General features: G+C 47.5%; 2 protein-coding genes and 1 non-coding gene across 4 annotated transcripts in view; 2 read left to right on the top strand and 1 right to left on the bottom strand.

Annotated features, from left to right (window-relative positions):
• The first annotated feature begins 1,564 nt into the window (after window positions 1-1,564).
• RPL32 (ribosomal protein L32) lies at window positions 1,565-7,004 on the top strand. Of its 2 annotated transcripts, none has more exons than XM_041762213.1 (4): window positions 1,565-1,658; window positions 3,049-3,149; window positions 3,908-4,089; window positions 6,827-7,004. In XM_041762213.1, the coding sequence occupies exons 2-4, from the start codon at window positions 3,054-3,056 to the stop codon at window positions 6,954-6,956; spliced, it is 408 nt and encodes a 135-aa protein (XP_041618147.1). In that variant the 5' UTR covers window positions 1,565-1,658; window positions 3,049-3,053; the 3' UTR covers window positions 6,957-7,004. The 2 variants fall into 2 exon arrangements, with proteins under 2 accessions (XP_041618147.1, XP_041618148.1); XM_041762214.1 differs by lacking the exon at window positions 1,565-1,658 and adding an exon at window positions 2,369-2,520.
• On the top strand, window positions 2,842-2,981 carry LOC121496375. Its single transcript, XR_005989196.1, has one exon. It is a non-coding gene; the product is annotated as a small nucleolar RNA SNORA7 (small nucleolar RNA).
• A 1,372-nt stretch (window positions 7,005-8,376) lies between the features above and the next one.
• CAND2 (cullin associated and neddylation dissociated 2 (putative)) overlaps window positions 8,377-15,245 on the bottom strand; it is a 33,369-nt gene continuing 26,500 nt past the window's right edge. The window contains exons 13-15 of the mRNA XM_041762212.1: window positions 13,833-13,997; window positions 11,949-12,056; window positions 8,377-9,467 (exon numbers count right to left, since the gene is read on the bottom strand). Coding sequence (XP_041618146.1) covers window positions 9,240-9,467; window positions 11,949-12,056; window positions 13,833-13,997 — 501 coding nt within the window. The 3' untranslated portion in view covers window positions 8,377-9,239. The remainder of the gene's footprint in view (window positions 9,468-11,948; window positions 12,057-13,832; window positions 13,998-15,245) is intronic.

The raw sequence follows: 15,245 nt of genomic DNA, 5'->3' as shown, positions 1-15,245 counted from the left end.
CTGTGGCCAGAGGAATGTTTGGAAAGTTGGGGTCCTGAGCCCAGGGGACTAAAGCAGGCATATTCCCTGGAATGTGGGCAGAGATGCTTGCATGGCACCTCCAGCTTTTTGTCCTGGGATCTCAGTGCTCATGGGAAAGCAGCTGGCAGGGTGCGTACCCTGTGCCCTTCTCCGTGAAATACAGGGGCAACAGGTCTCTCATCCCCTAACGGTGGAGCCATTTTGGTTACTGCTTCTCAAATCTCTTGGGTCTTTCACAGTTGGAGACATGCTCTCTGGTTCATAAGCTCTTTTTTTGGGGGGGGGGGTAAAGATTTTATTTATTTATTCATGAGAGACACAGAGAGAGAGGGGCAGAGACACAGGCAGAGGGAGAAGCAGGCTCCCTGCAGGGAGCCTGTTGCAAGACTCAATCCCAGGATCCCAGGATCAAGACCTGGGCCGAAGGCAGACCCTCAACCGCTGAGCCACCCGGATGCCCCGGTTCATGAGCTCTTTGCATGATTAGCCCACCTGACCCCATCAAGACCTTTTCCGTCACAACTCACATAATGTGGGCTGCTGTAAGCTGAGTGATTTCCTGCTCTGCATCCCATCTGACTCCCCGAGCCTGCAGGATAAGCAGGATTCATGAGGTGTGGTATAGTTACATGCACAAATGGGTTCTAGACTCAACCTTATTGCTGTGTGATCTCAGACAAGACATTTCACATTTCCACTCCTCTGGGTCTCCTTAAACTCCCCTACCTTTTACAGTCAAAATCTCACGAAGGAGTTGTCAACACTTTCTTCCCTTCTCACTTCTCATCCAGGGAACAACACAATCCAGTGTAATTTCTGTCCCCATCTGTCCCCTGGAACTCTCAAGATCAGTGATGACATCTGTATTGTGTTCAAATTGTGGAATCAAGGCGCATTTTTTTTTATCCTGAAATGTGATTTATTACAATAATCTTAAAAACGAAATCTAAGTAAGACAATACCAAGAACAATTTAAAACTAAGCAGGTGAAAAAACTAAACTAAACTAAGCAGGTGAGCCTAATGCTTAGAAGTGTGGATTTTTGGATCGAAGCCCCAAACTTCACTTTCTACAGCTGTAAAATGGGGAAAAGAATAGAAGTACTACCTCACAGAACAGTGGGAAGGACAGTAAAACTCATGGAATGACAGCTCTTGGGGGTCTCAATGCTATTTCACTTCATACACTCACGTGAAGGAATTAGGAAGTCTCTGTTTCGTTCCCTCCTGGCCACTAGGAGGCGCACTCAGGAGCAGGAGAAACGCGGGCGGAAATAATCCAAAAACTGGATTATTCTCGGGAGGAATGGCTTCAGTTTCTGGCGGAAGTGTACGCCCTCCACCAGGTCTTAGAGGCTCAGAAAAAATTCCAAATTTTCTACGCAGTCCCAACAGCAGGTCTGACAAACTTTCAGTACTACTCCCAAATATTAACATCTAGGAAAACAAAGTTATCTCTGGACTTTTTTCCGTATTATTTCCCTGAAGTGTCCTTCTTTTCTCTGAGGGACCAAGAACCGGAAGCGCTCTTTTTTTCCCCTGCCAGGACCCAGAGGTTAAGTCCCATCAGGCCTCGCGCGCCACCTTCCCCTCTCTTCCTCGGCGCCGCCTGCGGAGGTGGCAGCCATCGATCGCTGGGTGAGTTTTAATCTTTAGCCATCCGCGTGTGTGCGGTGTTCGCCGGGTCCTGTCGCTTCCTGGTAGGAGGCCCGCCCTTCCGAGCTGCAGTCCTGGTGGGCTTTGTCCTTGTCGGCGGGCTGGAGTGCGTTCAGGAGCAGAGCGAAGCGGCCCAGCCGTTGATGGAGGTTGGCCTCCCAGGGCCCCTTGCCGTCCCCCGGAGCCGCCTGATGTCTCTGAGGGTCGCGCGCGGACAGCCTGTTTGAGCCCTGGGAGTGAAGGTCGTTGTTCGTGTCTGGCCTAGGGGGTCTTGTGGGGGCCGTGGAGCGGCCCGAGGGCTGCGGTGTGTGACTGGATACTCGAGTCCGCTTGGCCCGGGATGGGTGCCGCGTGCATTTTCTATTTCCGCTGCCCGACGCTCCCGTGCAGTTCTGTGGTCTTGGGGCTGCCGCTGCGGCCAGACCGCCACAGGGGACGACCGGCACCGCGAGCTGAGAGCCGGTTGGTTCGCGTTGACAGGAATGTCAGTAGCGGGTCGGGTCTCTGGGAATATAAAGCCGCGTGGTCGTCCTCGAGGTAATGCTGCGGGCCCAGGTGCGCTCGTTCGCTGAGCGCTTCACGGGGGCCAAACGAGGCAACAGAGGCGGTGACGGGAACGCGGTGCGCTGCCGCCTTGAGGAAGGTTTTTATTTTTATTTTTTAAAGATTTTACTTATTAATGAGAGAGAGAGAGGCAGAGACACAGGCAGAGGGAGAAGCAGGCTCCATGCTGGGAGCGCGGGTCTCCAGGATCACGCCCTGGGCCGAAGGCGGCGCTAAACCGCTGAGCCACCCGGGCTGCCCATTGAGGAAGGTTTTTAATCGATCCTCGGATGATCTCCAGGTAAGACGGAGAGTTCGGGGGCTTAGGAACATCTTACAAGGGCGTCGTGGTTTTGTAGGTCCCCTGACGGGGAAACCCAGGTTCCTCTACACACCTCGGGCTCCCCGTGTGCCGTAGAGCGTTCCCATTTTCCGGGGAGGGAACAAAGACTCCAGTGCGTGTAGGTTGCCCAAGCTCTGCGTAACTGATCGGAACTGGACCGTGCGCGGTTCGTGGAAGTGGGATTTGCTGCCCTGTGGCAGCCGAGAGCGTGTGAGGGACAGTCCGTCTCAGATCAGCTGTTAGCAGGCATCCTGGACTTCAGCGGGGGCGGTGACCCCTGACCTCCCAGGATCGCGTCTGGAGAGTGGTTGGTATTCTGCCAGCTTCGGAGGCGGGAGGGACAGCAAGCCTGGCAGAGGTACCCATTCCATTCCCAGTTGGCTCAGTAGCTGGTGATTGGAAGACACTCTGCAACAGCGTTCAAGCCTTGAGCAGGAAAACCTCCTTCCGGGACTGCTTGACACCGTCTCTGCCTCTCTCTTGAAGGCATCATGGCTGCCCTCAGACCTCTGGTGAAGCCCAAGATCGTTAAAAAGAGGACCAAGAAGTTCATCCGGCACCAGTCAGACCGATATGTCAAGATTAAGGTGCATACATATGGTACCGGGATGGAAGTGTTCGTTGGGGGGTGGGGGTGGGGTTGTTCCTAAATGGGCTGTCGGATTTCTGGCATCACCTGGTCAGATCGCCTTTGGCAGGTGGACCAGTCTGGTTGGTGGTAGAGCTCTCTAGAAGCCAGCTCTCCAAGTATGTCTTACTGGCACTCGGTCACTTGATTAAATGATTAGGGGCACTTGGCTATTTTCAGGCATCTATCTAGTGGCTTGAATCATTTTAGGTGGCCTTAGGCTGTTAGAAGTAGATCCTTATTTTATGATGAGAAAAATTAACATCTTAAGTGCAGTGATGAAACCTATGCCATTCAGTTTTGTTTTGTTTTAAGATTTACTTTATATTCATGAGAGACAGAGGGAGGAGAAATAGGCTCCATGCAGGACTCCATCCCGGGACTCCTCAGGGACCGCACCCTGAGCCAAAGGCAGCCGCTCAACCACTGAGCCACCCAGGCGTCCCTGCCACTCAGTCTTAACAGTACACAGTCCCTTCATGTTCTGTCAGTTTGTAGTCCTCTATTCCTCTGTTTATTAGGAGTGTGGATATGAGTCTTATTCCTGGTAGTCAAAGGCAGAAGCCCTGTTTTTTTTCCACCAAGAAAAATTGAAAGATGTAGTGAAATACTTAAGGACAGCTACTATTTGGTATATTTACTTTTCATTGAGTCCCCTTTTCCTTTCAAAAGGAAGAGTTGTTAGCAAAGAAACTAACCCTCCCATGTTTATTTCAGCGCAACTGGCGGAAACCCAGAGGCATTGACAATAGGGTACGCAGAAGATTCAAGGGCCAAATCTTGATGCCCAACATTGGTTATGGGAGCAACAAGAAAACAAAGCACATGCTGCCCAGTGGCTTCCGGAAGTTCCTAGTCCACAACGTCAAGGAGCTTGAAGTGCTGCTGATGTGCAACAAGTGAGTTGGGTCCCACCTCTGGGTTTAGGAATCAGTCTGCATCTGAGCATTTTTAGTAGGGACTCTAGACTTCATAGAATACATTTGGAAGAGGTGTGTTTTTCTCTCAGGAGCTTAAAGAATGGTTGTTGGGGCTTTGAAATGTTTCCTTTGCTGGAGCAGGGTAAGGGAACTTGTCCTGAAAAGTGTAGACACCCAAGACCTGCAAAGAAAAGGACTTTACCTAACAATAAAAACACTGTGGTATTTACTGTCAGTTTTTTGCAGAATGTTGCTTTATGTGGAAGTGGGGGGGGGGGGTATCAGACCTAAGGGGCACCTTTATGCTGTGGCCACGAGTGTCTTCCTTCAGAAAGCTATAGGAATATAGACGAGTTGCCTGATTCAGAGCTCTGATCTGAGGTGGAGGGAAGGAGGAAGACTTGGCAGAGGGTGACTTGCACAAAGTTGTAGAGATGCAAGAGTGTATGGAGGGTTCACATCATTACTTCCAAGTATTTTGAGAAAGACAATTTATGAGCTCTGTGTGAGAGAAACTTGTAGTCTGCTTGGGTCAAAACTATGTCAATGGGATGAAAAAACATTTAACACAGAAAATGATTTAGTTGCTTTGAGTCTGGATTAGAGGGAATGGTGTTTTTTGGTTAAGCAGAGGACAATTTGCATTCTATTAAACAGAAACTGAAGACTTGTGTTTTCCTAATTAGGACTTGGAAAGGGTGACTAATTGTAGCATCTGTGTGTGTGCTTACAAAGATCTTTTATCTATAGCAGTTGTAGACACAAGTAATAGAAATAAACGAAGCCATTATTCTCTCTTTGGTTGAGTTCTCTAGGTTGGGAATTTAACTGGATGTTAAAATGATGGAAATTTTCCTTAGGAAATCCTTGGGTGAGCATAGGAATTAGGGGTGGCTACCTTTTAGGTGGATCAGAATTGTGACAGAAAGATGCAGTCCCCGTTGGGTAGCAGAAATGCTGCTGTGCAGATGTTGCTGGTTGCCAAAAAGATACTAGCTTGGCAGTTTGTGTCAGGAGCCATAGAAATATTTGGAATCTGTGACCTTTAATCCACAAGTTCATTTCTGGATATTTATCCCTAAATGAAAAGCAGGGAAACTTTGTGAGACTGATAATTGCAGCAGTAACTGAATTGTTGAAATAGAATTTTTGAATGGTGGGATTGCGAGCACTGGGTGAATGTTACATGTACATTTAAAATGATTGTTATGTGTGGAAAATGCCCAGGTAGATACTAAAGTATTTAAGATGATATGTATAGTGACTGGAGTGTTAAATACACATGTGGACAAGGACCTGAGGAGTTTTTGAGAAAAAAAGATTTCAATGTTAGAAAAAAGATACCAGACTATTTCAAAGTATAGCTACTTTGAGCTTGAGTGGACTCTTATGGAAGACAAAAAAAGTTCTTTGAGTTGCTTGTCTCACTGTTAGGCTGTTTTGCTAGAGTTGTTTTTGGTTTTGTTTTGTTTTGAGACTTTATTTATTCATGAGAGACACAGGCAGAGGGAGAAGCAGGCTCCATACAGGGAGCCTCATGTGGGACATGATCCCGGGTCTCCAGGATCAGGCCCTGGGCTGAAGGCGGTGCTAAACCGCTGAGCCACCCAGGCTGCCCATTTTGCTAGAGTTCTTAAAAAAACTATGTACGTCCATTGCCTAATTTAGTCATTCCTTACAGCTTGCTTTCTCTCTTTGCTGAAATTCCGCCAGGGGTAGAGTGCCCTTTTTTATTTTAAGATTTTATTTTGGGGGCTCCTGGCTGGCTTAGTAGAGCAAGTGACTTTTGATTTCAGAGTTGTGAGTTCAAGCCCCACGTACATTGGACATGCAGCTTACTTAAAAAGTAAATAAATACAAATTTTGTTTTTAATTTTTACATAATCTCTGTGCCCAGCATGGAGCTTGAGCTTGGGACCCTGAGCTAGGAGTCGCATGCTCTACTGAGTGAGCCAGCCAGGTGCCCCTAGATCATCTTCTTAATCTTTGATGGTGTCAAAAATTACTTCTTCCCTGAAATGTGCTCATTAGGCCAATTTGTTACCAAACCACACCAGACTGCCTGGTGCAGCTATGAGGAATGAGGTTAGAACAGTATATGGCACCCAGATACTCAGGAAATAAGCATACCTACTTGCTGGATGACTTCAGTCAATCTTCTCAATTGAATTTTGTCTGCAGCAGACAAGTAAAATGTTAGTGTCTGGGGCAGGAAACCCTTGGTTTAATTAGACTGTTGGATTCCGCTCTTGGTTTCTTAGAGAGTTTAAAAACTTCACGGGCAAGTCCAAGCTCCCTGAGACTGTGTTGGGCCGGTTGACTGAAAGGATTGGGAGAGAATCTGGGACTGAGCCATCCTAGCCGTGTCCCATTTCTAAATACCTAACTTGGGAATTCACTTCCACCTGTAAGGGTCATGGTTTGTAAGATGGAGGCAATACCTGGATTACAAGGCTGCTGTTAGGATTAAATGAGAGGGGACCATGAGAGTGCTTCTGTCACTGCCAGGGAAAACTTTAAGAGCCTTACTGCTGGTACCATGGAATAGGAATTTGGGATTTGGGACTGTGTGGGTCTTGTATTAGCTTTGCCAGCGCCCTTGTTTCTCTGCTGTGGCTCTAGAGGTGATGTGACCAAAAACCACTGCCCTCCCAGGGAAACTCCATGTATGCTCACATCTAGCTTGCTCCTTACTCACTAACTGCTTCTCTTCCAGATCTTATTGTGCAGAGATTGCTCACAATGTATCCTCCAAGAACCGCAAAGCCATTGTGGAAAGAGCTGCCCAGCTGGCCATCAGAGTCACCAATCCCAATGCCAGGCTGCGTAGCGAAGAAAATGAATAAACAGCTTATGTGCGTGTCATATTTGTGTTAATAAAACCATAAAACTACCATCTGGCATTTCCCTCTTTGAATTTACTTTTTAGTTTCTTAACCGACAACTCCTGGAAATTATTCTTTTCCCAATTAATGCTCTGAGGAATATTCCAGTTGGAGGGGATTTATAAAGGATACTTGATTCTTCATAGGGCACAGGCATCTGGCTCCCAGAGCAACCTTGTCAGCACCTAAAGAGTTTTCTGAAGGTGTAGGATCCTTAACATGACCGTTGGGCCTCTATCAGTATTGGATTTAACAATCAAACTGCCTTTTCAACTATAGCCCTAAACCTGAGGCCACGATAGCTAGAATTTAACTGTGAATTACAGGCATCTCTAGAGACACCGAGGTTTGGTTTCAGACTACAGATAAAGCAAGTCAAACATTTAAACATACAAAAGTTAACGTTTACACACTGTGTGCAGTAGCATGTCTACACAATGCATCCCTTTAAAAATAAGTTTATTGCAAAAAAATGCTAAACATCTTTGTGTGAGTTGTAATCTTGGCTGGTGGATAGTCTTGCCTCTGTGTTGATGGCTGCTGACTGATCAGGGTGGTGGTTGCTGAAGGCTGGGATGGCTGTGGTCTTTAAGACCATAGAGTTTACTGCATTGACTGAGTCAATAATGATTACTCTGTGGCATGCAATACTGTTAGACAATACTACCCAGAGAACTTTCAAATTTGGGAGTCCATCCCCTCAGACCCTGCCCCTGCTTTATTAAGTTGATGTAATATTCTTCAGTTAAACAATCTTTACCAGCATCTTCACCAGTAGATTCCATCTCAAACTTTTGTTCATAAGAACTCCTCCATTTAAAGTTTTCTCATGAGATTGCAGCAGTTCACTTACATCTTCAGGCACTAATAGGAACATCAAAGATCACAGATCACCATAACAAGTATAATGAAAATATTCAGAGAATTAACAAAACAACAGGAAGTAAACAAATGGTGTTGGTAGACTTGGCTCCACAGTTGCCACAAACCTTCCATTTGTAAAAAAAAAAAAAAAGGCACTATTTGAAAAGCACAATAAAGCGAGGCATGTCTGTATAAGGTTATAATACTCTTTCCAAGAACTGGTAGTGAATGGCACTATGGTCAGGGGATATGGCATGTGGTACTCTAGAACAAGACCATTGCTTCTAGGGTATTTGTTTTTCCCTATCAACCTGGGTGACAAATACTACCCTGGTTATAATTTTCTTGGCATGCTAGCCATGAGTGGATTTAAGTCCCCTAAATTGGGTAGGTAAATTACAGGTTGCCTGCCTCCAGTTCAAAACCTAGTCAGAAACCTTTAAATTCCATGATTCCTTTAACTTGAGAAATATACGGACGGTGGTCTACTGAGTAGAGGAAGTGTGCAGAGAAAAAGTAACACTGCATGATCTCTCCTTTATTAACCTGGGATAGCACAGAAAACTCTTTAGCCTATCATTAAATGTTTGTGTCTTCAATTATAAAAACCAGAAATAATATGTTCAAAACCTTCCTCAGAAAGACAAACCAACCGGTTACACCTACGCAGGTGACATGAAAGGCGCTCTTTCTGCTTACTTCCCAGTTGGCTACATGAGAGCTTTGAAATTAAAAACCACCCACATTGGATCTAATTCCTTATCCTGACCACCCCCTACAAAAGGCCAAATTTCTGATTCATTACTCCCAATTAGAGGTTAAAGCATTTTGAATTCTAAAATGTGAACAGCTCAGAGAAGCTTAAGTTCTAAAATGCCCAGCCAAAGCACTAATGTTTGGCCTATTGGTGAGTGAAGTGAAAGTGGGAGAACTGAGTGACAAATATGGGGCAAGTGGGAAGGAAGGCCAGCCAGCTGCCTCCTAAACTTTTGCAGCTGTGAGCACAAGAGGATTTCTAAACACGATTTAGTCCTTTGTGAGGCAGGGACCCTCTCAGTACGTGACAGCCCAGTGTGAGGTCACACATCCATGTTTGTGCAGAAGGGCTTGGAAGATGTCCGTGCCCTGTTTCTTTGAATGACCGTCCTGAGTTAAAGGGCCCAACTGTTGGCAGCCTTGCAGCTCCTGCTGGGGGCCTCGAGCTGGGGTCCCTGGAGAAGGCACTGTAAGCCCTGACCAGGAGCAGGAGGGCCCCCAGCGAGATGAGGAAAGAGCAAAAGCCTCAGGGGGGCTGGGGGAGCGGTGAGGCCTCAGGAGTGGGTCGGCCCTCATTCTCTTGAGGAAGGGCCCCCCTCCACCCCGGGGTGGCCGGGGGAAGGACTAGCTGAGATCCATCGAGTCTGTGCTGGGGGCCGAAGTAGAATCCTTCTGGATGCTTTCAAAGAGAGCAGCAAGTTCGGGGTTGGATCGGATTTGAGAAGAGAAGTCAGCCATGATGGGGCTTTTCCCTACTTCTGGGATGGTCAGCAGGGCAGCCACTGCCCTCATCGCGGAGCGTTTCAGCTCGTCTTGCTTCTCAAATTCCTGCTTCACGGAACCGGCTTTGACCTAAGGTGGGAAACGAGCCATGCTTTATTGAGCCTGGCCTTGTGCCCCAGCCACCTCACTGGGCCCCGGATTCCTCTCAGCCACCTGTAATCCTTCCCAGCTTAAATCACAGCAGGCTCCCCTGCTTCCAGCCTCCAAACTGATGCAAAAGCACGCTTTCACCCTTTTGTACTTTCACCCCATGGATTTCCCCAGAGGGGGATTCTTTGTCATTTGAACCAACTTCAAGGTCACAGGGGGCCTCTGACCAGCCAATTTAAACTGCTCACCGTTCTTTTCATTAATAAATAACTGGATGGTGACAGATGCTGGAAAGTGTTAATGATCTCCTTCCCCTGACAGGAGGATTCAGCCTATCTTTGCTTAAAACAGGTTCTTGGTACCATATGACTGAACTCAATGAATGGGTCACCATGACAGTCACCCAGCTGGCCTCATCCTCACCCCCGACTCCGGTGCCCACCGTGCTAGCTCTTCTGCACAGGCAACTGCATGGAAACACCCCCCAAACTGCCTTGCTTTCCTTGTTTCTTCATCCCCCACCCTTTGCTACTTAGAGAATCTCAGAATTCCCCCACTGCTTATGGAATAATATCCAAATTCCTCTCAAGGCCCCTGGCTGAGCCCAGACACAGACTCCTCCCCTTGAAGGGTCCAGTGTAGAGGTTAAGAGCTTGCCATCTGGATTAGACAGTATTGGGTTCAAATAGCTCTGTCCTGTAAGAGCTGTGACTTCAGGTAGTCACTGTGAGCTGCACTTCCCTTTCTAGGGTAAGAGCCTCTGTCCCATAGAGTTGCTCTGAGGGTTAAATCACTTAACACAGGTCCAGGCGTCCTGCTCTGAAACCCTCGGGGCCAGCTATGCTTTTGGAATTGGGCATTTTGGGGAGTTTCAGAAAGGTGACTGTGCAGACAACATACTACAATATCCTGTAATCAAATATATTAATATTTCCCCTACTAAATGAAAAATGAAAGAATATTATGACTGTTGCAATGAGAGAGAAATAAAAGTCATAAATAGCCTCAGGTCAGTTCAAGTCATGTTTTGTGGCCAAACAAGTTATTATACAAAGCTTTGGTTTGGTTTGGGCTCAGTCAGTTAAGTGTCTGCCTTTGGCTCAGGTCATGATCCTGGGGTTCTGGGATCAAGCCCCACATTGGGCTCCCTGCTCAGCAGGGAGTCTGCTTCCCCCTCTTCCTCTGCTATGTGTGCACCGCGCCCCTCTGGGGGAGGGGGGAGCTTTTGATTTCCAGAGCTTTGTAGGTTTCAGTGGATGAGGGATTGTGAGCACAGATGCAGCAAGTTCTCATCACAGAACCGGACAAACAGCATCCTCTGTGCAGCCGGACTGAGTGGCCTTTGTGTGGGCCTCAGATCAAATCTCCTGTTGCCATCTCAACTGAGTGAAGGGCTGTCCTGATGCTGCAACACCAATCTGCAGCCCTTCCCTGTGAACTGTGATTTTTCTCCATGCTGAATGGCTCAAAGAAGCCTAGAAATGATCTGGCCACTGAAACTGTCAAGACTGCAATGGCCCCGCACAACCACTGTTTCCTTTGACTTCATACCAGGCATATGTTACAAACTGAAACTTCCAAGATAAGTTTCTATCTATTAAGAAATTCCCAATCTTGGGACATCAGAGGTTGAGCATCTGCCTTCAGCTCAGGTCATGATCCTGGGGTCCTGGGATCCAGTCCCACATTGGGCTCCCCACAGGGAGCCTGCTTCTCCCTCTGCCTTTATCTCTGCCTCCCTCTCTGTGTCTCTCATGAATAAATAAATGAAATCTTAAAAAAAAAAAAGAAAAGAAAAGAAATTTCCAATCTTACCTGTCTTATCCACAGAAGATTTCATTTTATTGGAAAAGGTTTTGTTACTTGAAAATCACTGTTCTATGGGTATCTGTCCTCTTTAATGTCCAATCTGGAATACTCTGCCCTCTACCCTTTCAAAACCCAAGTTAGTTCTTTCAGTCAATAGGTAATTACTGGATACATACTAGGTGTGCCAGGCTCTGTTCCCAACACCAGCCCCCTAGGCCTTCCACTCCAGATCCCTCCCCTGGATCATTGAGGCACTCCAGCCTAGTAGCAACCCTGCCCTATATCAATCAACCAATCAATGGGTTTTAGCTTTCCAAGAGTCTGATTCAGCTTCCCAATTAGGATGTGGGAATAGGGAACCCACCACATTCAATGCTGTATTCCTGCTACCATGCAACGAGGCCCGGCAGCCAGGAAATGTTTAATGAATGCAAGAAAGAGCTGAGTTTGAATCCCAGTTCTGCAATTTACTAGCTGGGTAGCCTAGGTCAATAACTTTACCTCTCTGTTCCCCTGTGTATACAGTGGTGACAATAAGAAATACTTTACAGGATAATGACAACGAAGCACTTCATATGCCACCTACAAATGGTAACTGTAAACAATCTACAGGTGTGCCCAGGGCTAGGTGGGGTGGGGGTGGGGAGGTACCTTGGCGGTGCAGGTGGCTCTGAGTGGCTCAATGAGCCGGTCCACCCTCTGCAGAACAGGTGCAGGACACAGGGTAGCCAGTCGGGCGAGCATGATGAAGGTCAGCATCTGCCCAGGAGGAAGGAGGCAGCGTTCACAGTCAAATGGCCCAGGACCAAAAGGAACAGAGCCCAAGGAAGATCAGAGGCTCTGGTAGCAATGCCTGCAGCTCAGGTCCAAACGCTAGCACTAATGCCCACCAGGGCCCTACTAGACTCTCTCCTGCTCTGGGCCTCAGTTTCCTTATCCATAAACTGAATGACAAGAGCTGCCAGGCCAACTACCCTTGGCTGACCTGAGGAGGATCAGATCAGAATAGGCACCAGGGAAGGTGCGATTCTCCAGCTCAGATGCTCACAGGGCCAGGCAGGTATGTCCATGAGTGAAGAGGGCCAGAGGGTAACTGGGCAGGAGTAAGGAGTCCATGCTCCAGACAGCAGCTGTCAGCTCCAGCCAACTGTGGCTGTGGGAACGTGGCCCAGGGCTGACGGCCTGTGTGCTAAAGTGACTCTGATTTTCATGTAAGATGTCTCAACTTTTAAATGTAGGCACCCAGATTAAAAAACAAAACAAAAAAAACACACAAGCTTCTGTGTGAGCCAGCTAAACACATCTATCTACAAGCCTGACTGCAGCCTACAGAATAATGGAGGCCTCTCGTGAAAATGTTAAGTTCCTACAAACAATACACAGCATAAAGGAGGGTTGTCTGGATTCTGCACGCCCTACCCACCTTCACCCGCTGTCCACAACCCACGGTAAAGGAGGGGGGCTGGGGCCAGAGTAGAAGAGAGCACAGCATCACACAGCACACGCCAGGACCCAGGGCTCCTCCACCCACTGACTGGTGCCCTTGAACTAGGCAGTTCTCTGGTTTCTCCCCTGAAAAGTGGGCATCATAAACCCACTGTCCAAGGACAGGATGCAGACTCGACGAGATAACTCTGGCGATGGGGTGCCTGGGTGGCTCACTGGTCAGTGTCTGCCTTTGGCTCAGGTCGTGATCCCAGGGTCCTGAGATAGGGTCCCACATCAGGCTCCCTGCATGGAGCCTGCTTCTCCCTCTGCCTGTATCTCTGCCTCTCTCTGTGTGTCTCTCATGAATAAATGATAAAATCTTAAAAAAAAAAAAAAAAAAGATAACTCTGGGGTCTCAAAAAATGTCATACCCACTCTCTTCAACACCAAGAGGAGCCCAGACATTGGGGTCAAAATATTACACTGATGCCCAGGCCCTGTCCTGTCCTATGCTCCAGAAGGGCAGGCAAGAGGGCCATGTGGCCAGAACGTGTGAGAACAGAAAAGCATGGGAAAAATACCTATAAAAACAACTGGCTTTTATCAACGGACAGTGGGTCCTGGCCATCTCTCACATTAGTGCCACAGGACCTGGATCACTCTTCTTTGTACGGCTAGCAATCCATGACCAGAGGTACCCTGTTTACTGAGTCACTTCTGATGGGTGGAGATTCAGGAAAACGCCAGCTGTCCGCAACTCCCACAGAGCTGCAAAGAACAATCTTGAACATAAAAATTCAGAGTGGGTTTAGGAGTGAGTTCAGAGGTTCTATTCATGGAGCTGGAACTGCCAGATCAAAAGTGTGTCTGAGAATTCTAAAAGTTTCTAGTTACTGCTAAACCATCCTCCCAAGAGCTCACCCAGTGTAAACTCCCACTAAAGGTGTTTGAGAGGTTGGCTCTCTTTCTTATTGAAAAAGAACAAAGCAGTTATTTTCATGGGGGTGCCTGGAGTGGAGAGTAGAGGACAAACAAGCAGCGGGCCCCAGTGATGGCCTGTCCCCTTGGTATGGAGTAGGCATAGGTCCGGCAGGGGGCTCATCCTACCCGGATATCATAGTGGTCCTTCAGGCCATCCTCCACGTGGTTCAGGAACTCGCAGATGTCCAGCTGGCCCAGGCAACTCTCAAGCAGCGAGTACATGCACTCAAAGGCTGCCTTCCGCACGTCCAGCCCATCATCCACTGTGTGCTTAAAGGGCCCCATCTCCACCTGCAGGATGGAAGGATGACAAGTGTTATGGATGTGACTCTAGAGTGTAAGAATACTTCCCTTGGTCCCTGCTGCACACACCACCTCTCCTGTTCAGTACTGTGTTCTGTCCCTGAATCAAGCCTCAAGCTCTCAAATCTCTTGCCTTTATTCAGCCTTGCAACACCCTCTGATGATAATGGTAGCAGGGGTGCCTGGGTGGCTTAGTCGGCTAAGCATACAACTCTTGGTTTTGGCTCAGGTCAGTATCTCAGGGTCATGAGATCAAGCTCTGTGTCAGGCTCCATACTGAGCACAGAGTCTGCTTCAGATTCTTTTTCCCTCTCCCTCTGCTCCTCCACCCACTTGCTCGCCTCCCCCTTTCCCCCTCTCACTCTCAAATAAAATATTTTTTAAAAATAGTAACAATAATTATTATGGTCTACTGAGCAGTGATAATGTGCCAGCCACTGTGCTGAGTGCTTGACAAATGACATTTTACTCAAGCATCATAACAGCCCTAGGAAGACGGTGTTACTATTAAATCCCCTTTAACATGTGAGGAAATTAAGGCTGAGAGGTTAATTAACTTGCCCAAGAATATACAGCTAGTAAGTGGCTGAACTAGAATTAAAAACCCAGGTCTCTGAAGCTTTTAACCACCAGGCTCAGTCTTAATGGTAAACTCCTCACCTCTCAAAGCCCAGCTTAAATGCTCCCTCTTTTGGAAAACTTTCCTAACCTCTCTAAACAGTCACTTCCTTCTCAGCAATGCCAGGTGTTTCATATCTTTTTATTATATCACAGGATGACAGCTGTTAAGTCACCTTTAATCTCTGCCCCTTAAATCCTTACTATACCCAGTGGGCTCTAAATCAGTTAGATAATCAGCAGACTGGGTGTCTCTATCCTTGAGGAGGCCTTGAGCTCCCTGGTGGCAGAAACCATGTCTGGTCCAGCTCTGATCCTGGCACTCTGACACAGGGCTGGCACTCAGTGAACATCTGCTGAATGCTGAGTGATAATAAGACCACCAACATTCCCTGAGTGCTGACTGTGCGCCAGGAGCAGTTCTGCACACCTGCAGAACATAACTCATTGAATCTTCTCAACAACCCCATGATGCAGACACAAATTATTTTCTTCATTTTGCCCAATTAAGAAAAACTGAGGCTCAGAGCAGATTAAGTGGTCCTAGGCCAATGTGCCCAAGTCACACAACCAGCAAGCGGAGGAACAGGACTTGACCCAGGTCACATGACCCACATG

This window comes from Vulpes lagopus, chromosome 7 (assembly GCF_018345385.1).
Source record: "Vulpes lagopus strain Blue_001 chromosome 7, ASM1834538v1, whole genome shotgun sequence".
Lineage (NCBI taxonomy): Eukaryota > Metazoa > Chordata > Mammalia > Carnivora > Canidae > Vulpes > Vulpes lagopus.
The sequence above is the reverse complement of the archived record's forward strand: the minus strand, read 5'-3'. Positions and strand labels throughout refer to the sequence as shown.

Bases quoted from the DNA above. Each gene is read 5' to 3' on its own strand.
- RPL32 (XM_041762213.1), top strand. From the start codon at position 3,054: ATGGCTGCCCTCAGACCTCTGGTGAAGCCCAAGATCGTTAAAAAGAGG. The intron at 3,150-3,907 runs GTGCATACATAT...TGTTTATTTCAG, and splicing joins ACCGATATGTCAAGATTAAG to CGCAACTGGCGGAAACCCAG. The intron at 4,090-6,826 runs GTGAGTTGGGTC...CTTCTCTTCCAG, and splicing joins GTGCTGCTGATGTGCAACAA to ATCTTATTGTGCAGAGATTG.